Source organism: Plectropomus leopardus, chromosome 20 (genome assembly GCF_026936395.1).
Source record: "Plectropomus leopardus strain MGB_pleo_1.0 chromosome 20, ASM2693639v1, whole genome shotgun sequence".
NCBI classification, from domain to species: Eukaryota; Metazoa; Chordata; class Actinopteri; order Perciformes; family Serranidae; genus Plectropomus; species Plectropomus leopardus.
In genome coordinates, this window is record NC_142195.1 from 23,229,667 (window position 1) to 23,257,224 (window position 27,558).

The following is a 27,558-nucleotide window of genomic DNA, read 5'->3' on the forward strand; positions in this document are numbered from 1 at the left end:
TTGGGCAGTTTTTAAAAACCTTTGTCATGGCGTGACTCGGCATGCTATTTAATGTGGTTTAATGTAGTTTTTAGCAGTTTTTGGGAAATGTCCTATTTTGACATTTTTCCATACTATAGCCTTGCTGTTTTGGTCATTTTTTCAACATGCTATATTTTGGTGTTTTAGGGAGTTTTTTAAAAAACCTTTGCCATGGCATGACTCGGCATGCTCTTTTATGCTGTTTTATGTAGTTTTTAGCAGTTTTTGGAAATGTCCTATTTTGACATTTTTCCATACTATAGCCTTGCTGTTTTGGTCATTTTTTCAACATGCTATATTTTGGTGTTTTGGGCAGTTTTTGAATAAAAATACACCATGGAATGTTTCAGCATGTTATTTCAAGTTGTTTTATGTGGTTTTTAGCAGTTTTTTGGAAATGTCCTATTTTGACATTTTTCCATACTATAGCCTTGCTGTTTTGGTCATTTTTTCAACATGCTATATTTTGGTGTTTTAGGCAGTTTTTTTAAAAAACCTTTGCCATGGCGTGACTCGGCATGCTCTTTTATGCTGTTTTATGTGGTTTTTAGCAGTTTTTTGGAAATGTCCTATTTTGACATTTTTCCATACTATAGCCTTGCTGTTTTGGTCATTTTTTCAACATGCTATATTTTTGGTGTTTTGGGCAGTTGTTTAAAAAACCTTTGCCATGGCATGACTCAGCATGCTCTTTTATGCTGTTTTATGTGGTTTTTAGCAGTTTTTTGGAAATGTCCTATTTTGACATTTTTCCATACTATAGCCTTGCTGTTTTGGTCATTTTTTCAACATGCTATATTTTGGTGTTTTAGGCAGTTTTTTAAAAAAACCTTTGTCATGGCGTGACTCGGCATGCTATTTAATGTGGTTTAATGTAGTTTTTAGCAGTTTTTTGGAAATGTCCTATTTTGACATTTTTCCATACTATAGCCTTGCTGTTTTGGTCATTTTTTCAACATGCTATATTTTGGTGTTTTAGGGAGTTTTTTAAAAAACCTTTGCCATGGCGTGACTCGGCATGCTCTTTTATGCTGTTTTATGTGGTTTTTAGCAGTTTTTTGGAAATGTCCTATTTTGACATTTTTCCATACTATAGCCTTGCTGTTTTGGTCATTTTTTCAACATGCTATATTTTGGTGTTTTGGGCAGTTTTTGAATAAAAATACACCATGGAATGTTTCAGCATGTTATTTCAAGAAGATATATGTGGTTTTAGCAGTTTTTGGAAATGTCCTATTTTGACATTTTTCCATACTATAGCCTTGCTGTTTTGGTCATTTTTCAACATGCTATATTTTGGTGTTTTAGGCAGTTTTTTAAAAACCTTTGCCATGGCGTGACTCGGCATGCTCTTTTATGCTGTTTTATGTGGTTTTAGCAGTTTTTGGAAATGTCCTATTTTGACATTTTTCCATACTATATAGCCTTGCTGTTTTGGTCATTTTTCAACATGCTATATTTTGGTGTTTTAGGGAGTTTTTTAAAAAACCTTTGCCATGGCATGACTCGGCATGCTCTTTTATGCTGTTTTATGTAGTTTTTAGCAGTTTTTTGGAAATGTCCTATTTTGACATTTTTCCATACTATAGCCTTGCTGTTTTGGTCATTTTTTCAACATGCTATATTTTGGTGTTTTGGGCAGTTTTTTAAAAAACCTTTGTCATGGCGTGACTCGGCATGCTATTTAATGTGGTTTAATGTAGTTTTTAGCAGTTTTTTGGAAATGTCCTATTTTGACATTTTTCCATACTATAGCCTTGCTGTTTTGGTCATTTTTTCAACATGCTATATTTTGGTGTTTTAGGGAGTTTTTTAAAAAACCTTTGCCATGGCATGACTCGGCATGCTCTTTTATGCTGTTTTATGTAGTTTTTAGCAGTTTTTGGAAATGTCCTATTTTGACATTTTTTCATACTATAGCCTTTCTGTTTTGGTCATTTTTCAACATGCTATATTTTTGGTGTTTTAGGCAGTTTTTAAAAACCTTTGCCATGGCGTGACTCGGCATGCTCTTTTATGCTGTTTTATGTGGTTTTTAGCAGTTTTTTGGAAATGTCCTATTTTGACATTTTCCATACTATAGCCTTGCTGTTTTGGTCATTTTTCAACATGCTATATTTTGGTGTTTTAGGCAGTTTTTTAAAAAAACCTTTGCCATGGCGTGACTCGGCATGCTCTTTTATGCTGTTTTATGTGGTTTTTAGCAGTTTTTTGGAAATGTCCTATTTTGACATTTTTCCATACTATAGCCTTGCTGTTTTGGTCATTTTTTCAACATGCTATATTTTGGTGTTTTGGGCAGTTTTTTAAAAAACCTTTGTCATGGCGTGACTCGGCATGCTATTTAATGTGGTTTAATGTAGTTTTTAGCAGTTTTTTGGAAATGTCCTATTTTGACATTTTTCCATACTATAGCCTTGCTGTTTTGGTCATTTTTCAACATGCTATATTTTGGTGTTTTAGGCAGTTTTTTAAAAAAACCTTTGCCATGGCGTGACTCGGCATGCTCTTTTATGCTGTTTTATGTGGTTTTTAGCAGTTTTTTGGAAATGTCCTATTTTGACATTTTTCCATACTATAGCCTTGCTGTTTTGGTCATTTTTTCAACATGCTATATTTTGGTGTTTTGGGCAGTTTTTTAAAAACCTTTACACCATGGAATGTTTCAGCATGTTATTTCATGTTGTTTTATGTGGTTTTAGCAGTTTTTTGGAAATGTCCTATTTTGACATTTTCCATACTATAGCCTTGCTGTTTTGGTCATTTTTCAACATGCTATATTTTGGTGTTTTAGGCAGTTTTTTTAAAAAATCTTTGCCATGGCGTGACTCGGCATGCTCTTTTATGCTGTTTTATGTGGTTTTAGCAGTTTTTGGAAATGTCCTATTTTGACATTTTTCCATACTATAGCCTTGCTGTTTTGGTCATTTTTCAACATGCTATATTTTTGGTGTTTTGGGCAGTTTTTTAAAAAACCTTTGCCATGGCATGACTCGGCATGCTCTTTTATGCTGTTTTATGTAGTTTTTAGCAGTTTTTTGGAAATGTCCTATTTTGACATTTTTCCATACTATAGCCTTGCTGTTTTGGTCATTTTTTCAACATGCTATATTTTGGTGTTTTAGGGAGTTTTTTAAAAAACCTTTGCCATGGCGTGACTCGGCATGCTCTTTTATGCTGTTTTATGTGGTTTTTAGCAGTTTTTTGGAAATGTCCTATTTTGACATTTTTCCATACTATAGCCTTGCTGTTTTGGTCATTTTTCAACATGCTATATTTTGGTGTTTTAGGCAGTTTTTTAAAAAACCTTTGCCATGGCGTGACTCGGCATGCTCTTTTATGCTGTTTTATGTGGGTTTTAGCAGTTTTTTGGAAATGTCCTATTTTGACATTTTTCCATACTATAGCCTTGCTGTTTTGGTCATTTTTTCAACATGCTATATTTTGGTGTTTTGGGCAGTTTTTGAATAAAAATACACCATGGAATGTTTCAGCATGTTATTTTAAGTTGTTTTATGTGGTTTTTAGCAGTTTTTGGAAATGTCCTATTTTGACATTTTTCCATACTATAGCCTTGCTGTTTTGGTCATTTTTCAACATGCTATATTTTGGTGTTTTAGGAGTTTTTAAAAACCTTTGCCATGGCGTGACTCGGCATGCTCTTTTATGCTGTTTTATGTGGTTTTTAGCAGTTTTTGAAATGTCCTATTTTGACATTTTTCCATACTATAGCCTTGCTGTTTTGGTCATTTTTTCAACATGCTATATTTTGGTGTTTTAGGCAGTTTTTTTAAAAAACCTTTGCCATGGCGTGACTCGGCATGCTCTTTTATGCTGTTTTATGTGGTTTTTAGCAGTTTTTGGAAATGTCCTATTTTGACATTTTTCCATACTATAGCCTTGCTGTTTTGGTCATTTTTTCAACATGCTATATTTTGGTGTTTTAGGCAGTTTTTTTAAAAAACCTTTGTCATGGCGTGACTCGGCATGCTCTTTTATGCTGTTTTATGTGGTTTTTAGCAGTTTTTTGGAAATGTCCTATTTTGACATTTTTCCATACTATAGCCTTGCTGTTTTGGTCATTTTTTCAACATGCTATATTTTGGTGTTTTGGGCAGTTTTTTAAAAAACCTTTGTCATGGCGTGACTCGGCATGCTATTTAATGTGGTTTAATGTAGTTTTTAGCAGTTTTTGGAAATGTCCTATTTTGACATTTTTCCATACTATAGCCTTGCTGTTTTGGTCATTTTTTCAACATGCTATATTTTGGTGTTTTAGGCAGTTTTTAAAAAACCTTTGCCATGGCGTGACTCGGCATGCTCTTTTATGCCGTTTTATGTGGTTTTTAGCAGTTTTTTTGGAAATGTCCTATTTTGACATTTTTCCATACTATAGCCTTGCTGTTTTGCTCATTTTTTCAACATGCTATATTTTGGTGTTTTGGGCAGTTTTTGAATAAAAATATGCCATGGAATGTTTCAGCATGTTATTTCATGTTGTTTTATGTGGTTTTTAGCAGTTTTTTGGAAATGTCCTATTTTGACATTTTTCCATACTATAGCCTTGCTGTTTTGGTCATTTTTTCAACATGCTATATTTTGGTGTTTTAGGCAGTTTTTTTAAAAAACCTTTGCCATGGCGTGACTCGGCATGCTCTTTTATGCTGTTTTATGTGGTTTTAGCAGTTTTTGAAATGTCCTATTTTGACATTTTTCCATACTATAGCCTTGCTGTTTTGGTCATTTTTTCAACATGCTATATTTTGGTGTTTTAGGCAGTTTTTTTAAAAAACCTTTGCCATGGCGTGACTCGGCATGCTCTTTTATGCTGTTTTATGTGGTTTTTAGCAGTTTTTTGGAAATGTCCTATTTTGACATTTTTCCATACTATAGCATTGCTGATTTGGTCATTTTTTCAACATGCTATATTTTTGGTGTTTTAGGCAGTTTTTTAAAAAACCTTTGTCATGGCGTGACTCGGCATGCTATTTAATGCTGTTTTATGTAGTTTTTAGCAGTTTTTGGAAATGTCCTATTTTGACATTTTTCCATACTATAGCCTTGCTGTTTTGGTCATTTTTCAACATGCTATATTTTTGGTGTTTTAGGCAGTTTTTTAAAAACCTTTGCCATGGCGTGACTCGGCATGCTCTTTTATGCTGTTTTATGTAGTTTTTAGCAGTTTTTTGGAAATGTCCTATTTTGACATTTTTCCATACTATAGCCTTGCTGTTTTGGTCATTTTTTCAACATGCTATATTTTGGTGTTTTGGGCAGCTGTTTAAAAACCTTTGCCATGGCATGACTCGGCATGCTCTTTTATGCTGTTTTATGTAGTTTTTAGCAGTTTTTTGGAAATGTCCTATTTTGACATTTTTCCATACTATAGCCTTGCTGTTTTGGTCATTTTTTCAACATGCTATATTTTGGTGTTTTGGGCAGTTTTTTAAAAAACCTTTGTCATGGCGTGACTCGGCATGCTATTTAATGTGGTTTAATGTAGTTTTTAGCAGTTTTTTGGAAATGTCCTATTTTGACATTTTTCCATACTATAGCCTTGCTGTTTTGGTCATTTTTTCAACATGCTATATTTTGGTGTTTTAGGCAGTTTTTTAAAAAAACCTTTGCCATGGCGTGACTCGGCATGCTCTTTTATGCTGTTTTATGTGGTTTTTAGCAGTTTTTTGGAAATGTCCTATTTTGACATTTTTCCATACTATAGCCTTGCTGTTTTGGTCATTTTTTCAACATGCTATATTTTGGTGTTTTGGGCAGTTTTTTAAAAAAACCTTTGCCATGGCGTGACTCGGCATGCTCTTTTATGCTGTTTTATGTGGTTTTAGCAGTTTTTGGAAATGTCCTATTTTGACATTTTTCCATACTATAGCCTTGCTGTTTTGGTCATTTTTCAACATGCTATATTTTGGTGTTTTAGGCAGTTGTTTAAAAGACCTTTGCCATGGCATGACTCGGCATGCTCTTTTATGCTGTTTTATGTAGTTTTTAGCAGTTTTTTGGAAATGTCCTATTTTGACATTTTTCCATACTATAGCCTTGCTGTTTTGGTCATTTTTTCAACATGCTATATTTTGGTGTTTTGGGCAGTTTTTTAAAAAACCTTTGTCATGGCGTGACTCGGCATGCTATTTAATGTGGTTTAATGTAGTTTTTAGCAGTTTTTTGGAAATGTCCTATTTTGACATTTTTCCATACTATAGCCTTGCTGTTTTGGTCATTTTTTCAACATGCTATATTTTGGTATTTTAGGCAGTTTTTTTAAAAAACCTTTGCCATGGCGTGACTCGGCATGCTCTTTTATGCTGTTTTATGTGGTTTTTAGCAGTTTTTTGGAAATGTCCTATTTTGACATTTTTCCATACTATAGCCTTGCTGTTTTGGTCATTTTTTCAACATGCTATATTTTGGTGTTTTGGGCAGTTTTTTAAAAAACCTTTGCCATGGCATGACTCGGCATGCTCTTTTATGCTGTTTTATGTAGTTTTTAGCAGTTTTTTGGAAATGTCCTATTTTGACATTTTTCCATACTATAGCCTTGCTGTTTTGGTCATTTTTTCAACATGCTATATTTTGGTATTTTAGGCAGTTTTTTTAAAAAACCTTTGCCATGGCGTGACTCGGCATGCTATTTAATGTGGTTTAATGTAGTTTTTAGCAGTTTTTTGGAAATGTCCTATTTTGACATTTTTCTATACTATAGCCTTGCTGTTTTGGTCATTTTTCAACATGCTATATTTTGGTGTTTTAGGCAGTTTTTTTAAAAAACCTTTGCCATGGCGTGACTCGGCATGCTCTTTTATGCTGTTTTATGTGGTTTTTAGCAGTTTTTTGGAAATGTCCTATTTTGACATTTTTCCATACTATAGCCTTGCTGTTTTGGTCATTTTTTCAACATGCTATATTTTGGTGTTTTGGGCAGTTTTTGAATAAAAATATGCCATGGAATGTTTCAGCATGTTATTTTAAGTTGTTTTATGTGGTTTTTAGCAGTTTTTTGGAAATGTCCTATTTTGACATTTTTCCATACTATAGCCTTGCTGTTTTGGTCATTTTTTCAACATGCTATATTTTGGTGTTTTAGGGAGTTTTTTAAAAAACCTTTGCCATGGCATGACTCGGCATGCTCTTTTATGCTGTTTTATGTAGTTTTTAGCAGTTTTTTGGAAATGTCCTATTTTGACATTTTTCCATACTATAGCCTTGCTGTTTTGGTCATTTTTCAACATGCTATATTTTGGTGTTTTGGGCAGTTTTTTAAAAAACCTTTGTCATGGCGTGACTCGGCATGCTATTTAATGTGGTTTAATGTAGTTTTTAGCAGTTTTTTGGAAATGTCCTATTTTGACATTTTTCCATACTATAGCCTTGCTGTTTTGGTCATTTTTTCAACATGCTATATTTTGGTGTTTTAGGCAGTTTTTAAAAATACACCATGGAATGTTTCAGCATGTTATTTCATGTGTTTTATGTGGTTTTTAGCAGTTTTTGGAAATGTCCTATTTTGACATTTTTCCATACTATAGCCTTGCTGTTTTGGTCATTTTTTCAACATGCTATATTTTGGTGTTTTAGGCAGTTTTTTTTAAAAAAAACCTTTGCCATGGCGTGACTCGGCATGCTCTTTTATGCTGTTTTATGTAGTTTTTAGCAGTTTTTTGGAAATGTCCTATTTTGACATTTTTCCATACTATAGCCTTGCTGTTTTGGTCATTTTTTCAACATGCTATATTTTGGTGTTTTAGGCAGTTTTTTTAAAAAACCTTTGCCATGGCGTGACTCGGCATGCTCTTTTATGCTGTTTTATGTGGTTTTTAGCAGTTTTTTGGAAATGTCCTATTTTGACATTTTTCCATACTATAGCCTTGCTGTTTTGGTCATTTTTTCAACATGCTATATTTTGGTGTTTTGGGCAGTTTTTTAAAAAACCTTTGTCATGGCGTGACTCGGCATGCTATTTAATGTGGTTTAATGTAGTTTTTAGCAGTTTTTTGGAAATGTCCTATTTTGACATTTTTCCATACTATAGCCTTGCTGTTTTGGTCATTTTTTCAACATGCTATATTTTGGTGTTTTAGGCAGTTTTTTTAAAAAACCTTTGCCATGGCGTGACTCGGCATGCTCTTTTATGCTGTTTTATGTGGTTTTTAGCAGTTTTTGGAAATGTCCTAATTTGAAATTTTTCCATTCTATAACCTTGCCGTTTTGGTTCTTTTTTCAACATGCTATATTTTGGTGTTTTGGGCAGTTTTTAAAAACCTTTACCATGGCGTGACTCGGCATGCTCTTTTATGTTGTTTTATGTGGTTTTTAGCAGTTTTTTGGAAATGTCCTATTTTGACATTTTTCCATACTATAGCCTTGCTGTTTTGGTCATTTTTCAACATGCTATATTTTGGTGTTTTAGGCAGTTTTTAAAAACCTTTGCCATGGCGTGACTCGGCATGCTCTTTTATGCTGTTTTATGTGGTTTTAGCAGTTTTTGGAAATGTCCTATTTTGACATTTTTCCATACTATAGCCTTGCTGTTTTGGTCATTTTTTCAACATGCTATATTTTGGTGTTTTGGGCAGTTTTTTAAAAAACCTTTGCCATGGCGTGTTTCGGCATGCTATTTAATGTGGTTTAATGTAGTTTTTAGCAGTTTTTTGGAAATGTCCTATTTTGACATTTTTCCATACTATAGCCTTGCTGTTTTGGTCATTTTTTCAACATGCTATATTTTGGTGTTTTAGGCAGTTTTTTTAAAAAACCTTTGCCATGGCGTGACTCGGCATGCTCTTTTATGCTGTTTTAAGTGGTTTTTAGCAGTTTTTGGAAATGTCCTATTTTGACATTTTTCCATACTATAGCCTTGCTGTTTTGGTCATTTTTCAACATGCTATATTTTTGGTGTTTTAGGCAGTTTTTTAAAAACCTTTGCCATGGCGTGACTCGGCATGCTCTTTTATGCTGTTTTATGTGGTTTTAGCAGTTTTTGGAAATGTCCTATTTTGACATTTTTCCATACTATAGCCTTGCTGTTTTGGTCATTTTTCAACATGCTATATTTTGGTGTTTTAGGCAGTTTTTAAAAACCTTTGCCATGGCGTGACTCGGCATGCTCTTTTATGCTGTTTTATGTGGTTTTAGCAGTTTTTGGAAATGTCCTATTTTGACATTTTTCCATACTATAGCCTTGCTGTTTTGGTCATTTTTCAACATGCTATATTTTGGTGTTTTAGGCAGTTTTTTTAAAAAACCTTTGCCATGGCGTGACTCGGCATGCTCTTTTATGCTGTTTTATGTGGTTTTTAGCAGTTTTTTGGAAATGTCCTATTTTGACATTTTTCCATACTATAGCCTTGCTGTTTTGGTCATTTTTTCAACATGCTATATTTTGGTGTTTTAGGCAGTTTTTTAAAAAAACCTTTGCCATGGCGTGACTCGGCATGCTCTTTTATGATGTTTTATGTGGTTTTTAGCGATTTTTTGTAAATGTCCTATTTTGACATTTTTCCATACTATAGCCTTGCTGTTTTGGTCATTTTTTCAACATGCTATATTTTGGTGTTTTAGGCTGTTTTTTAAAAAACCTTTGCCATGGCGTGACTCGGCATGCTCTTTTATGCTGTTTTATGTGGTTTTAGCAGTTTTTGGAAATGTCCTATTTTGACATTTTTCCATACTATAGCCTTGCTGTTTTGGTCATTTTTCAACATGCTATATTTTGGTGTTTTGGGCAGTTTTTAAAAACCTTTGCCATGGCATGACTCGGCATGCTCTTTTATGCTGTTTTATGTAGTTTTTAGCAGTTTTTTGGAAATGTCCTATTTTGACATTTTTCCATACTATAGCCTTGCTGTTTTGGTCATTTTTTCAACATGCTATATTTTGGTGTTTTAGGCAGTTTTTTTAAAAAACCTTTGCCATGGCGTGACTCGGCATGCTCTTTTATGCTGTTTTATGTAGTTTTTAGCAGTTTTTTGGAAATGTCCTATTTTGACATTTTTCCATACTATAGCCTTGCTGTTTTGGTCATTTTTTCAACATGCTATATTTTGGTGTTTTGGGCAGTTTTTTAAAAAACCTTTGTCATGGCGTGACTCGGCATGCTATTTAATGTGGTTTAATGTAGTTTTTAGCAGTTTTTGGAAATGTCCTATTTTGACATTTTTCCATACTATAGCCTTGCTGTTTTGGTTATTTTTTCAAAATGCTATATTTTGGTGTTTTAAGCAGTTTTTTTAAAAAACCTTTGCCATGGCGTGACTCGGCATGCTCTTTTATGCTGTTTTATGTGGTTTTTAGCAGTTTTTTGGAAATGTCCTATTTTGACATTTTTCCATACTATAGCCTTGCTGTTTTGGTCATTTTTCAACATGCTATATTTTGGTGTTTTGGGCAGTTTTTTAAAAAACCTTTGCCATGGCGTGACTCGGCATGCTCTTTTATGCTGTTTTATGTGGTTTTTAGCAGTTTTTTGGAAATGTCCTATTTTGACATTTTTCCATACTATAGCCTTGCTGTTTTGGTCATTTTTTCAACATGCTATATTTTGGTGTTTTGGGCAGTTTTTTAAAAAACCTTTGTCATGGCGTGACTCGGCATGCTATTTAATGTGGTTTAATGTAGTTTTTAGCAGTTTTTTGGAAATGTCCTATTTTGACATTTTTCCATACTATAGCCTTGCTGTTTTGGTCATTTTTTCAACATGCTATATTTTGGTGTTTTAGGCAGTTTTTTTAAAAAACCTTTGCCATGGCGTGACTCGGCATGCTCTTTTGTGCTGTTTTATGTGGTTTTAGCAGTTTTTTGGAAATGTCCTATTTTGACATTTTTCCATACTATAGCCTTGCTGTTTTGGTCATTTTTCAACATGCTATATTTTGGTGTTTTGGGCAGTTTTTTAAAAACCTTTGCCATGGCGTGACTCAGCATGCTCTTTTATGTTGTTTTATGTAGTTTTTAGCAGTTTTTGAAATGTCCTATTTTGACATTTTTCCATACTATAGCCTTGCTGTTTTGGTCATTTTTCAACATGCTATATTTTGGTGTTTTAGGCAGTTTTTAAAAACCTTTGCCATGGCGTGACTCGGCATGCTCTTTTATGCTGTTTTATGTGGTTTTTAGCAGTTTTTTGGAAATGTCCTATTTTGACATTTTTCCATACTATAGCCTTGCTGTTTTGGTCATTTTTTCAACATGCTATATTTTGGTGTTTTAGGCAGTTTTTTTAAAAAACCTTTGCCATGGCGTGACTCGGCATGCTCTTTTATGCTGTTTTATGTGGTTTTTAGCAGTTTTTTGGAAATGTCCTATTTTGACATTTTTCCATACTATAGCCTTGCTGTTTTGGTCATTTTTTCAACATGCTATATTTTGGTATTTTAGGCAGTTTTTAAAAACCTTTGCCATGGCGTGACTCGGCATGCTCTTTTATGCTGTTTTATGTGGTTTTTAGCAGTTTTTGGTAATGTCCTATTTTGACATTTTTCCATACTATAGCCTTGCTGTTTTGGTCATTTTTTCAACATGCTATATTTTGGTGTTTTAGGCAGTTTTTTTAAAAAACCTTTGCCATGGCGTGACTCGGCATGCTCTTTTATGCTGTTTTATGTGGTTTTTAGCAGTTTTTTGGAAATGTCCTATTTTGACATTTTTCCATACTATAGCCTTGCTGTTTTGCTCATTTTTTCAACATGCTATATTTTGGTGTTTTAGGCAGTTTTTTAAAAAAACCTTTGCCATGGCGTGACTCGGCATGCTCTTTTATGCTGTTTTATGTGGTTTTTAGCAGTTTTTTGGAAATGTCCTATTTTGACATTTTTCCATACTATAGCCTTGCTGTTTTGGTCATTTTTTCAACATGCTATATTTTGGTGTTTTGGGCAGTTTTTTTAAAAAACCTTTGCCATGGAATGACTCGGCATGCTCTTTTATGTTGTTTTATGTGGTTTTAGCAGTTTTTTGGAAATGTCCTATTTTGACATTTTTCCATACTATAGCCTTGCTGTTTTGGTCATTTTTCAACATGCTATATTTTGGTGTTTTAGGCAGTTTTTTTAAAAAACCTTTGCCATGGCGTGACTCGGCATGCTCTTTTATGCTGTTTTATGTGGTTTTTAGCAGTTTTTTGGAAATGTCCTATTTTGACATTTTTCCATACTATAGCCTTGCTGTTTTGGTCATTTTTTCAACATGCTATATTTTGGTGTTTTGGGCAGTTTTTTTAAAAAACCTTTGCCATGGCGTGACTCGGCATGCTCTTTTATGCTGTTTTATGTGGTTTTTAGCAGTTTTTTGGAAATGTCCTATTTTGACATTTTTCCATACTATAGCCTTGCTGTTTTGGTCATTTTTTCAACATGCTATATTTTGGTGTTTTGGGCAGTTTTTTAAAAAACCTTTGTCATGGCGTGACTCGGCATGCTCTTTTATGTTGTTTAATGTAGTTTTTAGCAGTTTTTTGGAAATGTCCTATTTTGACATTTTTCCATACTATAGCCTTGCTGTTTTGGTCATTTTTTCAACATGCTATATTTTGGTGTTTTGGGCAGTTTTTTAAAAAACCTTTGCCATGGCGTGACTCGGCATGCTCTTTTATGCTGTTTTATGTGGTTTTTAGCAGTTTTTTGGAAATGTCCTAATTTGACATTTTTCCATACTATAGCCTTGCTGTTTTGGTCATTTTTTCAACATGCTATATTTTGGTGTTTTGGGCAGTTTTTTAAAAAACCTTTGCCATGGCATGACTCGGCATGCTCTTTTATGCTGTTTTATGTAGTTTTTAGCAGTTTTTTGGAAATGTCCTATTTTGACATTTTTCCATACTATAGCCTTGCTGTTTTGGTCATTTTTTCAACATGCTATATTTTGGTGTTTTAGGCAGTTTTTTAAAAAAACCTTTGCCATGGCGTGACTCGGCATGCTCTTTTATGCTGTTTTATGTGGTTTTTAGCAGTTTTTGGAAATGTCCTATTTTGACATTTTTCCATACTATAGCCTTGCTGTTTTGGTCATTTTTCAACATGCTATATTTTGGTGTTTTGGGCAGTTTTTTAATAAACCTTTGCCATGGCGTGACTCGGCATGCTCTTTTATGCTGTTTTATGTAGTTTTTAGCAGTTTTTTGGAAATGTCCTATTTTGACATTTTTCCATACTATAGCCTTGCTGTTTTGGTCATTTTTTCAACATGCTATATTTTGGTGTTTTGGGCAGTTTTTTAAAAAACCTTTGTCATGGCGTGACTCGGCATGCTATTTTATGTTGTTTAATGTAGTTTTAGCAGTTTTTGGAAATGTCCTATTTTGACATTTTTCCATACTATAGCCTTGCTGTTTTGGTCATTTTTTCAACATGCTATATTTTGGTGTTTTAGGCAGTTTTTTTAAAAAACCTTTACCATGGCGTGACTCGGCATGCTCTTTTATGCTGTTTTATGTGGTTTTTAGCAGTTTGTTGGAAATGTCCTATTTTGACATTTTTCCATACTATAGCCTTGCTGTTTTGGTCATTTTTCAACATGCTATATTTTGGTGTTTTGGGCAGTTTTTAAAAACCTTTGCCATGGAATGACTCGGCATGCTCTTTTAATGTTGTTTTATGTGGTTTTTAGCAGTTTTTGGAAATGTCCTATTTTGACATTTTTCCATACTATAGCCTTGCTGTTTTGGTCATTTTTCAACATGCTATATTTTGGTGTTTTGGGCAGTTTTTTAAAAAACCTTTGCCATGGCGTGACTCGGCATGCTATTTTATGTTGTTTTATGTAGTTTTTAGCAGTTTTTTGGAAATGTCCTATTTTGACATTTTTCCATACTATAGCCTTGCTGTTTTGGTCATTTTTTCAACATGCTATATTTTGGTGTTTTAGGCAGTTTTTTAAAAAAAACCTTTGCCATGGCGTGACTCGGCATGCTCTTTTATGCTGTTTTATGTAGTTTTTAGCAGTTTTTTGGAAATGTCCTATTTTGACATTTTTCCATACTATAGCCTTGCTGTTTTGGTCATTTTTTCAACATGCTATATTTTGGTGTTTTAGGGAGTTTTTTAAAAAACCTTTGCCATGGCGTGACTCGGCATGCTATTTTATGTTGTTTTATGTAGTTTTTAGCAGTTTTTTGGAAATGTCCTATTTTGACATTTTTCCATACTATAGCCTTGCTGTTTTGGTCATTTTTCAACATGCTATATTTTGGTGTTTTGGGCAGTTTTTAAAAACCTTTGTCATGGCGTGACTTCGGCATGCTATTTAATGTGGTTTAATGTAGTTTTTAGCAGTTTTTTGGAAATGTCCTATTTTGACATTTTTCCATACTATAGCCTTGCTGTTTTGGTCATTTTTTCAACATGCTATATTTTGGTGTTTTGGGCAGTTTTTGAATAAAAATATGCCATGGAATGTTTCAGCATGTTATTTTAAGTTGTTTTATGTGGTTTTTAGCAGTTTTTTGGAAATGTCCTATTTTGACATTTTTCCATACTATAGCCTTGCTGTTTTGGTCATTTTTTCAACATGCTATATTTTGGTGTTTTTGGTCATTTTTGAAAAAAACTATGCCATGGAGTGACTTCGCATGCTATTTAATGTGGTTTAATATAGTTTTTAGCAGTTTTTTGGAAATGTCCTATTTTGACATTTTTCCATACTATAGCCTTGCTGTTTTGGTCATTTTTTCAACATGCTGTATTTTGGTGTTTTGGGCAGTTTTTTAAAAAACCTTTGCCATGGCGTGTCTCGGCATGCTCTTTTATGCTGTTTTTTGTGGTTTTTAGCAGTTTTTTGGAAATGTCCTATTTTGACATTTTTCCATACTATAGCCTTGCTGTTTTGGTCATTTTTTCAACATGCTATATTTTGGTGTTTTAGGGAGTTTTTTAAAAAACCTTTGCCATGGCGTGACTCGGCATGCTCTTTTATGCTGTTTTATGTGGTTTTTAGCAGTTTTTTGGAAATGTCCTATTTTGACATTTTTCCATACTATAGCCTTGCTGTTTTGGTCATTTTTTCAACATGCTGTATTTTGGTGTTTTTGGCCATTTTCGAAAAAAACTATGCCATGGCGTGTCTCGGCATGCTCTTTTATGCTGTTTTATGTGGTTTTTAGCAGTTTTTTGGAAATGTCCTATTTTGACATTTTTCCATACTATAGCCTTGCTGTTTTGGTCATTTTTTCAACATGCTATATTTTGGTGTTTTAGGGAGTTTTTTAAAAAACCTTTGCCATGGCGTGACTCGGCATGCTATTTAATGTGGTTTAATGCAGTTTTTAGCAGTTTTTTGGAAATGTCCTATTTTGACATTTTTCCATACTATAGCCTTGCTGTTTTGCTCATTTTTTCAACATGCTATATTTTGGTGTTTTGGGCAGTTTTTTAATAAACCTTTCCCATGGCGTGACTCGGCATCCTCTTTTATGCTGTTTTATGTGGTTTTTGGCTGTTTTTTGGAAATGTCCTATTTTGACATTTTTGCCATACTATAGCCTTGCTCATTTTTTCAACATATTTTTCTGACATATGACTTTTTTTTCACAGATTTTTCACATGCTACTGTATATAATGACTTTTTTGTCAATGATTTTTTTGCAGCTTTAATAACATGCTGAACTATTCATCTTTTTGGCAAACTGTTTCATGACTTCTTTTTCCAGCATTGTATGATTTTAGTATGATCTTATCTTTATGACTTTCCATGTTACCTGAATACTATGCTTTGAATTTTTAAAACATACTATTCTATTTTTTTACAGCTTTTTGACATACTATATTTTGATTTTGTTAATGTAGTACAGTATTACTATTAATATTATTATTACTATTATTAAGCGTTTTTTTTGTACATGATACAGTATGAATTTTTTCGACAAACTATACTAGAATTTTGTTGATGTGGCATAGTACATACATTTTTTAGTTTTAGTTGTTTTGACATGCTATACTGTGACTTTTTAAAAAATATATTTTGCAACATTCTGTACTTCTCTGACATTCTATACTTCTTTTTATACTTCTTTTTGTTTTTTGTTTTTTCTTAAAAAAAATTTAGACATACCTAAGCCTCGCCTCTTCTACCTGCTCCCCCAAATCCACAAGCCTCTGGAGACGTGGATGGTCCCCTTTGTTGTTCTGGTCGGCTGGCCATTCCTCAGTGACTGCAGAACCCTGCAGAATAACTTAAAACACATTATTTCATTAATCCACTTTCCAAATTACACCCGAGCTACATTAAAGACAAGAATTTTTTAAAAAGATAACAAAACATAACAAAACAAATATACAAAATTTAAAAAATACTCAAAAAATGCCCAGATCCATCCAAACCCGACCATGAAATCCTGCAGCAACTTGAGATCACACTTAACTAGAACAAATTTTAAGTCCACATAAACTATTATCTCCAGATGTGTGGGTGTGGAATGGACAGGAAATACTCACCATCATTTGCAGATATCTATCTGGCAGACTCATGGATGTATTATAGTAACTGGGAGGAGACAGTTAGAAAAAAGTTAATAAATAAAAATGGAACCATCACAACATTGTTGGTCTATGGACTCTGTCTGAAACACAATGAGTAATTTTTACACTAAATACTTTTTTTTTTACAGTGTAATACATTATGAAATTTTTAACACATTTTTTTCCAAGATACTCTTTTTTAACTTTTTATGACACACTAGAATTTTCTGAAGACATACTACACTATGAAAATTTCGAGATACTATTACTTTTAATCACATTTTAGTACTATATATATATATATATATATATATATATATATATATATATATATATATATATATAGTAATATATATATATATTATGCCATAGCATTTTTGTTAAATACTATACAAAGACTTGACTATGACTACATTTAATGACATTCTCAGAATTAGAATACCTAACCTTAACATTGTGCAGGTATATACAACAAAATTGACTATACTATGACTTTTAAGACATACTATACTGTGACCTTTTATGGCTTTTTTATCGACATACTGTACTAAGACTTTTTTTGTATTGTATTGTCACCATCTCTGTTAGTTCATTACTCACTTCTTTCAACAAGTAGGAGAAGGTGTTGCCTAGCAACAGCTGGAGTAGTATTTGAAGTAGCCTTTAAATATTTGTTACAGCTGGGTTGTTACATCTCAGCTGTGCAGTTACCTGAAAATAATGCACATCCTCTGGACAATTAGGTATATTAGTTAGTGGCCTTGGTCTACAACATCAACTTGTCCATACAATAGATTCACTTTATTATTACCACAAGATTATCTCACTGCATGTAGAACTAAACTGGATGTAAAAAAGATTCTGTCTGAACTGAATTAACATACCTTGTTTACATTTACACACCATAAAGCTCTGATAAATTCTATTTTATGTTTCAGATTGGATGGTTTCCCTCAACGTACGTGGATGAAGAAGGAGTGCAGTAAGGCTTGGATGTTTGCTGGCATGGCTCCCTTTAAATCAGGAACCATCTTCTATCTACTGTTCTCAGAGAAATTACTCACTCTCTCCAGGAAAATAACAAGTGGGGGAAAAAAGAACTTTTTTGTCGTTGTTTTTGCTGGATACTCATTTTTCAGCGAGTGTTTCTACCCCATTTCTCTATCTTCAATTATGCATCAGCTTTGCTTTGTTTGTACATTTTTATTTTTATTTTTTGCAGGATGTCCTGTTTAATTTCTGTACAGGAAAGAAGAAAAAACTGGCTTCTGGCTTGTTGTCTGTCAGCCTCCGTGTGCTCTGCAGAGGCTCTATTGAACTGAGGACACAGGAGAAACTGACTGTGGATAGCTTTACTTTGAAAAAAAAGGCTCCCCTTTGTTGCAGGTCTATGCGAGGTGAAATAATTGTAAAGTATAGATAATTTATTGAATAGAGATTATTATCATTACTAATGATTATTGTGGGGAAGTTGATTTTAAGAGCAGCAAGGAATCGGACGAGAAGAATAAGAAAAAAAAAGACATGCTCTGTTTTCATGTTGAGATTTTGCCTTAGTTGTCATGGTGATGCCTTGTGGGCTGACACCAGTGGAGGGAATCGACTTTGTTGACTGGTTTTACTTCTCCATGTATGCATGTGCCCATGTGCGGCCCACACAAACACACACACACACACACACACACAGACCAGTACAGTACGGTGCCTTTGAAGAATGGTTGTTGCTTACTGAACGTCAACAGTAAAGAACATTGCCATTGCAAAAAAAAGACAGTTTGTCCACATCCAGAGGACTTTGCTAAAGGAGGGGACAGGCACTCATACTTAATACTGGAGACAGCTCGCCTTCTGAACCCTCCAAAACAACATGGTGAAGCATTTAATCTATCCTAACAGGTGACTGGATGGACTCACAGAGACAGCCGGGGGGGTTTTATAGCCAACAACAATCACATACACTGTTCACATCTGTCTTGGCGTCACGAGTCAACGGGTGCAATCAGCCGGATGCAAAAGGGAAACATAGAGACATTCCACTGGACAACTATTTCACACTTTTGAATCTTGTGTTTATTGTTTGATTTTTTTCTTTTGCACAGAATTTTTTTTAAGGTTTTGAAAACTGGACCATGTTATTTCAAGCCAAATTCAGCCATGTTTTAATGTCTGCACGGAGTTTGTTCGATTGTTATGTTTTTGTACTTTGCCTTATTTTTACAGTTGATCAGGTGATGGGATTTTGTTTTCCTTGATGTTTATCATTTCTCATGTGTGAAATTTGGTGCAGTGCAGACTGGTGAAAATTAAAGTGTCATAAGATTTCTTTGAGTCTGAAGGAAAATGTTTGTGCTAATTAACATGAATAAACAGAAGGAGCCCTTAATCATTTTGTGATTTTCTAAGGTTGCAGTGCTCAGTGTTTCCATTTACTTCCATTACTTTCCTAATGCCATATATATGAATTTACAGCCATTTAAACAGCAGTAAATTGGCATAAAGCTTTTATCAGTTTTCTATTAAACACAGATGTAACAGACGACTTTACAATTCTAGTTATACAAGTATTGGGATTTTTACTGACCAAGTCAGCTCAGGTTTCAAATTTTGTTTACGTTCAATTTGATATAAAATACTTTGACTAACTCTGCTTATATGGCCTTTAACTTTTCGATCTTCTACCTACATATTTTAATTAAGCATACATATATTGCTTGCAGCTTCCACTGAATTGTCTTGAAAATGTCACAGTTTACAATAAGAAATAAAATAAGAAAAGCTGTACTAAAAATGGAAATTATGGAAAGTAGCTGGTTTTATAAAATGTGGACTATATTCTTCCCAAGAATAAAATAAGTTATTAAACTAGCTCTCAAGCATTCATAAAGCCCACTGAGAAGCAAAGTGCAAACACTGAGCACGCCAGCTCGAGCTGATTCACAAAGACGTACGTGCAGAAGATGTTATGTTTAGTTTCTAAACTTTTGACTGTCTATGATGTGTGTTACTGCAAAGGCTGACCGCCCCGAAAAACACAGTCCTACCACTGTGTGAGACGGACACACAGGAGGCCTCCATGTTGTCTACGGTGAGGGGAGGGGGGGATTCTAATCGCTGTTTATGTAGTGGACAAAATCCCATTGCATGCGGCTATTGATATTTCAACTCCTGTCAATACGTCCTCAAAAAAATAAGTACTTAATCGTGTACATTTTTTTTGAATGGTTGAGTATTTCCAAATAAGGTCTATCATGAAATAAATATTTCTCTTTTGGTTTAAATTTGAGACTGAATCGTTTTATTGTTGGATTTTTTTTATTTTGTATATTGAGTTTTGAATGTTCCATTGCAAATAATAAAAACTAAAATCTTAAAAACATGTTTTTCAATGTGCAATTTAAAGTGAAAATAGACCAAATCACAATGTTTGTCAGGAAACAGCTGAGATATCAACAGAAAATGGACAAACTCTAACAAAGAGTGGAAAAGTTTTCACAGATTTGCAAAGAGCAAACATGCTCAAAGACAGCGTTCAGCATCTGTTTCTCAGAGTGTGTACATCTTATAAACCTCAGATACATTTTTCATGCTTTTTAGATTTCATTAATAACAACACCAAAAATAAGTTGGAGACCTAATTCACCTGTTGGGCCTCAGACTAAAAACACAACAGCTTTAGTTTACCCAAAACAAGCGGTTAGTCCGACTGGCACTGAGACGTCGCTGTTTGGTAAAGGCCGATTTGGTTTCTAATTAGAGAAAATAAGCGCAGCAGAAATGTCAGGTTTGTGTGTTACACTTTAAGCCTGGATCGGCATCAGCTCTCTTCAGCTGCGTTCAGACGCCTTATACAAGCCGAACTTAAAGCCCACTGCCAGACATTTAGGAGTAATATTTGATTCGGATTTAACCTTCCACTCACATGTCAATAAAACTTTCCCATCCTGCTTCCTTCAACTAAGAACAATCTCATGAATTAAACATTTACTTTCGACATCACATCACATGGCTTCCCTCCAATGGCTCCCTGTTCGTTTTAGTACTGATTTTAAGATTTTACTGATCACTTTTAAAGCTCGTTTGGGTCTGGCCCCAAGCTATATTATAGAAATGTTAACCCCATATGAGCCAGGCTGCAGCCTTAGATCCTCGGGCGGGGCCCTTCTGGTCGTTCCAAAGTCGAGGATTATAACTAAAGGTGCCTTCGCCATCGGGGCCCCTCGGCTTTGGGACGACCTGCCTGAGGAGATGAGGCTGACAGAATCAGTGTCTTCTTTTAAGTCACTTCTTAAAACCCATTTTTATAGACTTGCCTTTATGTGATGTCGTCTTTTAATTCATCTTTAAATTTTCTTTTAATGTGTCTTTACACTCATCTTTGAATTGTATTTATTTATTTACATTTTTTATTTTGTCTTTTAATTTTAGCTTCTAATTTATCGTTTTACTTATTTCTTATTCTGCCCTGATCCTGCTTATAATTACTTATTAATGTTTTGTGTCTGCTGCCTTTTTTTGTTACTGTATTTGTCTCATACGTCTCTGCCTCGAATCCCTTTATTCTGCACTTTGTCGGCATTATTGACCACTTCACTTGTTTTAATCTTTGGGGTTTACAGCCTCGGCTTTGCTTTGTTTGTCAAAGCACTTTGTAAACTGTGTTTTAAAGGTGCTATATAAATAAAGTTATTATTATTATTAATATTATGATTAAGTATTTTAACTTTTGGACCCTCAGCAAATTGGTTTGATTTTTTTGAGAAAATTGCAAGAAATTACTATATTTAGAAAATAAAAGCTAGGCAAAAATGTTTAGAAAACTATATTTATAATGTTCAGAATTATATATTTTTTAAGCACTTTTTTCAGATCATTTCCCGGTTTGTTTTTGACTTAATTTTTTTCCCCCATCAATCTTCTTGTCCCTTTTTTACTAATTTCTAGCTAATTTTTGAGTAATTTCTTCATATCATTTTCTCATTGCCTCAAGCCAATTTGCTCAGGTTTCAAAGGGTTAAACGCTGCCATAATGGCTGAAAATGACAACAGAAATAACCAAGTTTGCCCATTTGACATATCTACATGATTCAAATCAATAACCAGTTGTCTACTGAGAGGTAATTATTGTACTTCACATCACAAACAACATTCACCTCAATGCTGAGTGACATTATAACGCTGCTTTATCGAGTAAGTAAAGAAAAAACTAAGATAATCTCAAAGTAATAATCAAGAACAATGTGAAAGTCATTACACAGCACAGCTTTGAACTAAAATAATTAGTCTCAATGCGAGACTCACACGCTGTTCCAAATTTTCAGTTTCAAGTGTCCAAAATTCTCTGGAAGGGTTTATTGAAACATGAATGAGAGTTCATTGCGTCTCCGCTCAGTTCTGCTGTTCATCGTCATACTGCGTATCCGTACTTGCTGTCATATTCGACTGGTGCATATTTGACCGAAGTGTGTCCGTTGCTGTTGCTGGAGGGAGTGTGAGTGTGTCTGTCGCTCACCTCAGTGCTGCCTATCTGACCGGGAGTGACCTGCGGGTGCTGAGTGGTGCTGCGGCTCGTGTGGCGACTGACCGGGCGGCTCTCAGGAGGTGGTGCGTCCTCCCTGTGATATCAGAGCAGAACAGAGGAAGAGACTTTACTACAGAGAACATTATTTCAACTCAGTCGTATGAATTCAGAGAATTAGTGCTTCATTTATTTCATGGTAGAATGACTTTGAAGGCAACTACATGCTGAGTTTCAGAGTATGAAATCAGGACCGCTAAACTGATTCACGGAGCTGTGGGCACGGCTGCACTGACAGTCAAGTAAACAGGATTTTCACTGAAATTGGCTGCTTTCATGCTCATTAGGATCAAGAATAACAGGTCATGTCACAAAAAGGGAGATTTCCAAGGTGAGGTCTTGGGGAATGATTAACAATGAATTGACTAACTGTTTTGATTAAATGATTGAAGTTCAAAAATGTGAAATACAACAAAAAAGGTGGTTAAAAACATGTAACATGTAACAACAAATTGCCTCAATTTACATGTGCAAAAGGGAGTAGGAAATAAAATGTAATGCCACTTTAACAACACACTAATAATAAAATATAATAATAATATAATATATTAAATTTACAAAAGCAGTGGAAACTTTTTTAAAACTTATTGTGTTAAAATTTGTTTACGCCTCCACATTTTGCAATTCATCTTCTGTTGACCACAAAGTATTTTTTGCACATGAACATAATTATCTTTGGCATTTTTATATATCATTTTTTTCAACTAGCGTTCAGTAACGTTACATTGAAAATGAAGTGTAAACTTGCTGATAATAGTGTTTTAGCACAATTTGCTGTCACTGTGTACTCGTGCTGCTTTTATTTCTGATAGATAACTGGTAACTCGGTGTCTTCTTTGTGCTCGTGTCCATTTTTCACACTGCAGCGGAGCCACAGATTTCACTGTAAATGCTGCCCTGTAGGTGAAGAGAAGAGTCTTTGTGTCTTTTCCTGTTTAGAAGCTTTTTCTCAAGTGCTGTCACTGAAACGCTGCTTCTCTTCCACTGAAGGAAAAAAGTCACTCTGGCTCTAGTTTCAACCAGCGAACACTGACAATATGCACAGAGTGCAATCTTCCCTCGTCAACAGCGCTGCCAACAATCAAGCTTAGAAGCTACTTTGCATTTAGCATTTATGTAACTTTTCAGGACCAGCTGGGATCTGCAGCTCTGTCAGAGAAAACATCCGCACAGCTGATTGACTTTGGCATTTCTCTGCTCCTGTGGAGGCCAGCGACTCAGATTTTTGCAGGTAAAGGGAATAAATTTGCTTTTGTTAAAGCTGAAATGGGGAATAACATGTTTCGAGTTTTGGGGCTGTGATTCTGGGTGTGCAACTGTTGCTATGCAACAAGACAGGAGTGATGTGAACGAGGAGGTGAACAAACCCGATACAGTAAATTAAACACCAATTAGGTTTGTAATTTTAGGGTATTTCCACGGTTGTTTTGTTCTGCCGGTGCAATTAATTGTCTTATCTTTTTGTAACTGCTGTGGCTTCACACTGTATTTTATTGTATTCACTATTTACTAATTTGCATCCTGACAGGCAGTTTGTTATTGCTATGAGATGTTTTGGCAGGAACTAAATTTGAATCATTTAATTCATTTTGGGAACAACTAAAAAATCTTTCTATCCCACCTCATTTTATTCCTGCAGTTTGTACTCCAGACAATTACTCATCTAAAGCTGCTAAAATTAATATTATATATTAATTACTTCTTATATTACTTTCTATGTATTATATTGAATATTCTTGTGTTATGTTAATTACTTCTGTAAAGCTGCAATATAGTGAATGTTTGGTTAATTACAACTTTAAAGCTACTATATAATGACTATTTCAGTTTCAACAATGGATCAAAAAATGATGTGGAATGTGAAAGTTGAAGCTCGTAGTGACAAACTCCCAGATACACTAATAATCAGCCCTCTTTGTGGCTCTCCTCATCTTTTAGCTCATTGGGCCTCATTACCCAACCATTCTTACCAAGAAATTTCCTCCTAAAACCCACTTGCGCAGTTTCTGAAGAATCTGACATTCACTGTTTTGGGGATTTCTTGAGCAAGAACAGAATCTACATACACTCAAGAGCACTCTAATGCCGGGTTAAGGCTGGATGCCGAACGTTGGCGAAGTGCGACAATCTGGCATGGAGCGTTGGCTGCTTGCTTTCAGCGCCCATATTGAGCAACCAGACCGTTACTGGGTGTGCCACGGCAGCGAGCGCAGCATTAGGCTCACAATCTGCAATCTATTGACTATTCATGAGTTGGACAGAAACATGACTTCATTTAATGCTAATGTTTCTCCATATTTGTTCATATTCGTTTGATGTGACGCCGCTGTTGTGAATGATCTTTACACTGCGATAAAAGCTGCTGCTATTGTATTGTTCTATCAGTTTATTAATCATCTGTTTTTCTGTGCATGTTTTTGTAGTTAATATTAAAAATTCAAAAACCCTGATGCAGAGTTGGAGATGTATTTTTCTCACTATTTATTCAAATGCAGAGGGTACAGCAGTTGAACTGATTTGATACTCTGCATGACTCATCTCTGAACTTTTTCCCCCCACTCGAGCTGCAATGTTTGTTTTTCACCTCTAACACTCCACTCACTGACAGATTTAAGAGGAACTACTGTTGCCATTGCTCAAATGATTACTGCTTTGCCGTCCCTCCTCTACGAGCTTCCCACTACGAGGCCATGTTTATGTGAAGAGAGTTGAACTCCTGTATGTCACAGATATGGAGCAGGATTGTGGCTTCAAGTGCCTCTCTGTCTCTTGTACGCAACACTGTCCTCCCACACTGACACTGCTCCCATTTCAACATTTGCTTTGAAAGCATGTGGGCTGTTTTCAACTGCGTATGAACCACAACTCGAATTTTTTCGGGGAGACACTGTTTCTATGCAAAAGGAGGAATCCTGTCAGAAATGTCAGGGTGGGAGGTCAGCTGCAGAACACTGGCCTGCAGCAGCTCAGCATACTGCTCTTTGAGTTACATCATCAGATGAAGGAAAAGAGAGACGGTGTTCCACGCTGCCGTTTCCAAATAGATACACAGTTTGCATTGTTCCAGCGCAGGGGCGAGATCGCAACTAAAATAATATCAGCTGAGAATGTACAACTGAAATGTGCAAATTGGATACTTAGACATGTAGATGTAGTTTTGTCCAAAAATTCAATGTTTACCTTCTTACAATTGTGAGAATAATATTGTTACAAAATTTAATACAAAAAAGTTTTAGGTTTTCCATAAAAATTGTCTTTTTTTTTTCAAAAAAAGAAGGAAAAAATTCAAAATAACCTTTTAAAGAAATATGCTTTCCAAACCTTTTTTTAATTAAAAATATTTTTATAATTTTTTTTTATAATAATATTTCCAGGTCTGGAAAATGTAATTGTGAAATTCCATTATAAATTTCTAGGTTTTCCATGACCATTGGAATCCAGTTTAAACCAAATAATACAGTTTCACATGAAAAAAACCCTGTGTTTTCCTGATGCTGCTTGTTGCAGAGGGGCTCCTAACTATGGTGGCCTAAGGTTCCAAGACAAGGACCCGCTATATAAACGGATATAAACAGCTCATTCTAGCGCCACAAAAACACAACAATTCCTATTTGCAGCTGATGTACAACAAAGAAAACATTATATTGTATTTTATTACTTCCAATACATCCCCCTAAATCCTACACACTGAACCTTTAACCAACCTTTTCCCAAAGCAACAATAAATTGCTGTATATATACATGAGATTTCTGCTATACTAAGTGATATGTTACATTTGTAGGTGACCTTGTCTGACATATGCATTTTATAATATTACATTCATATGCATTTGTTAAACGGCTTATTTAAAAAAAAGAGCCTGTAAACTTATTCACAGGGCAGAGGGCAAACTGTGCTGCCTGCCTCAAATTATTATTATTTTTGACTCACACGAGAGAGAAAAGGCAAATTGTCACAACACATTTATGTAACTGCTAGATTTTCTCTTGCTGCATAAACATACTGTGTGCATGGTGGCTGAACAGTCGGGAAGTAAACATTGCATTAGGATTCTTCTTTTGAATTTGTGCAGACATTTCGATGAAGAGTAGAGTTTGAACAGATTAAACAGAACTATTTTTTTCTCTTACATGATTCATTTTAATCCAACACTATTGCCCTGTTGTATGAAATGTGCTATACAAATAAAGCTGCCTTGCCCATTTCTTACTATGACAGTAACTCAGTCTCATACACTAAAACCATGTTAATAACAATAACATAACCATCACAAAATTATCGAAGATTCTGTGTCATTTTTTAGTGGTTTAAAAGCCAAAGGATTCAAGACTAAAAGGAGATTAATGTCACAGAGATATGCTTTTATTCATGTACCCTACTGCTGTGAGATATATCAGAAGGTGGGGTGGTCTTTTCTTTCTGATAAAAAGGAAAGACACTGCCCTTTTTTTGTAAACAAGCATTGCTAAGCAAGTTACCTTTCTACCTACTATAAATTTCTCATCACATACGCTCACACTCATTTTTTATCTCTTTAAACTCCTCACCTGTTCTGAGCTTGGTAAATTAGCATTTCATTTTTTTTTACACCAAATAAATGGAACAAGTACAGTGTTAGTGCTTTGGTTAATTCACAGACAAGATATTGTTTTTTATTTTTTAAATTTTGTTGTTTTTATTGCTGTTGTTGTTATATATCCTTCAATCATGACTGAATTGTTTATTTAACTTTTTTGTCTTTTTTTACTGTTTTTTATTGCTGTTTATAATTCTTGACAGGCATTGCTGCTAGTTATTTGTTTTTATGGGCTCTTTCATCATTTTATTGCAACTGCTGTCGTATATTAAACATCATTCTAGCCCACTGGATGTGAATTCGGGGAACTGTTTTAAAAGAGCTTAATGGTCAGTCAATTTTCCCTGAATAAACAATGGTTTGATTGTTTGATGCTATTTCTGAATGTGTGTGCGCGCGCGTGTGCGTGTGTGTGTGTGCAATGACTTAACAATAATAAAGCAAGAATGCAATACTGTCTGCCCATTAGGGAAGCTTCGAGTTTCACTGACTGCGGTACTGTGGACATGAGTAACCCATTTATGAGGCTTATCCTGGTTATGATCACATTCAGGATATGGTTTCTTTACTCCAAATATACTCCAAAAATCCAATCATAAATGGGTTATTCGTGTCAGTGTAAATGCACTGATTGTCTGCAAACAGGTATAAATTCAAGGAGCACTAAAAGAGTGACCTCAGCTGACACTGAAGCCTCATGGGTATCCCTGCACCCTGTTGTCCTTAGATTTGACTTTTTAACTCTTAGCAAATCTTGGTGACATTTTCGTATCATTTTCAACATGTATCATGAAGATATCCCACTAAACTTTAGCATCTAAGGCAAAACCTTCACATTGGGCTAGAAAAACTTCAAAGTGTGCAGATGGGGATGGGAGAGCAGGAAACGTTTATGTCACTACAGAAAAATTCATAGTTGTTACTG

General features: G+C 34.7%; 2 protein-coding genes across 2 annotated transcripts in view; one reads left to right on the forward strand and one right to left on the reverse strand.

Annotated features, from left to right (window-relative positions):
- Positions 1-19,759, forward strand: part of vav2 (vav guanine nucleotide exchange factor 2) — a 267,876-nt gene extending 248,117 nt beyond the window's left edge. The window contains exon 29 of the mRNA XM_042508992.2: positions 17,420-19,759. Within this exon, the coding sequence (XP_042364926.1) occupies positions 17,420-17,467 (48 nt within the window). The 3' untranslated portion in view covers positions 17,468-19,759. The remainder of the gene's footprint in view (positions 1-17,419) is intronic.
- Positions 19,760-19,774: 15 nt separating this feature from the next.
- The window catches only part of vsig8a (V-set and immunoglobulin domain containing 8a), an 86,513-nt gene continuing 78,729 nt past the window's right edge, over positions 19,775-27,558 (reverse strand). Inside the window, exon 13 of the mRNA XM_042509002.2 lies at positions 19,775-22,093. Coding sequence (XP_042364936.2) covers positions 21,886-22,093 — 208 coding nt within the window. The 3' untranslated portion in view covers positions 19,775-21,885. The remainder of the gene's footprint in view (positions 22,094-27,558) is intronic.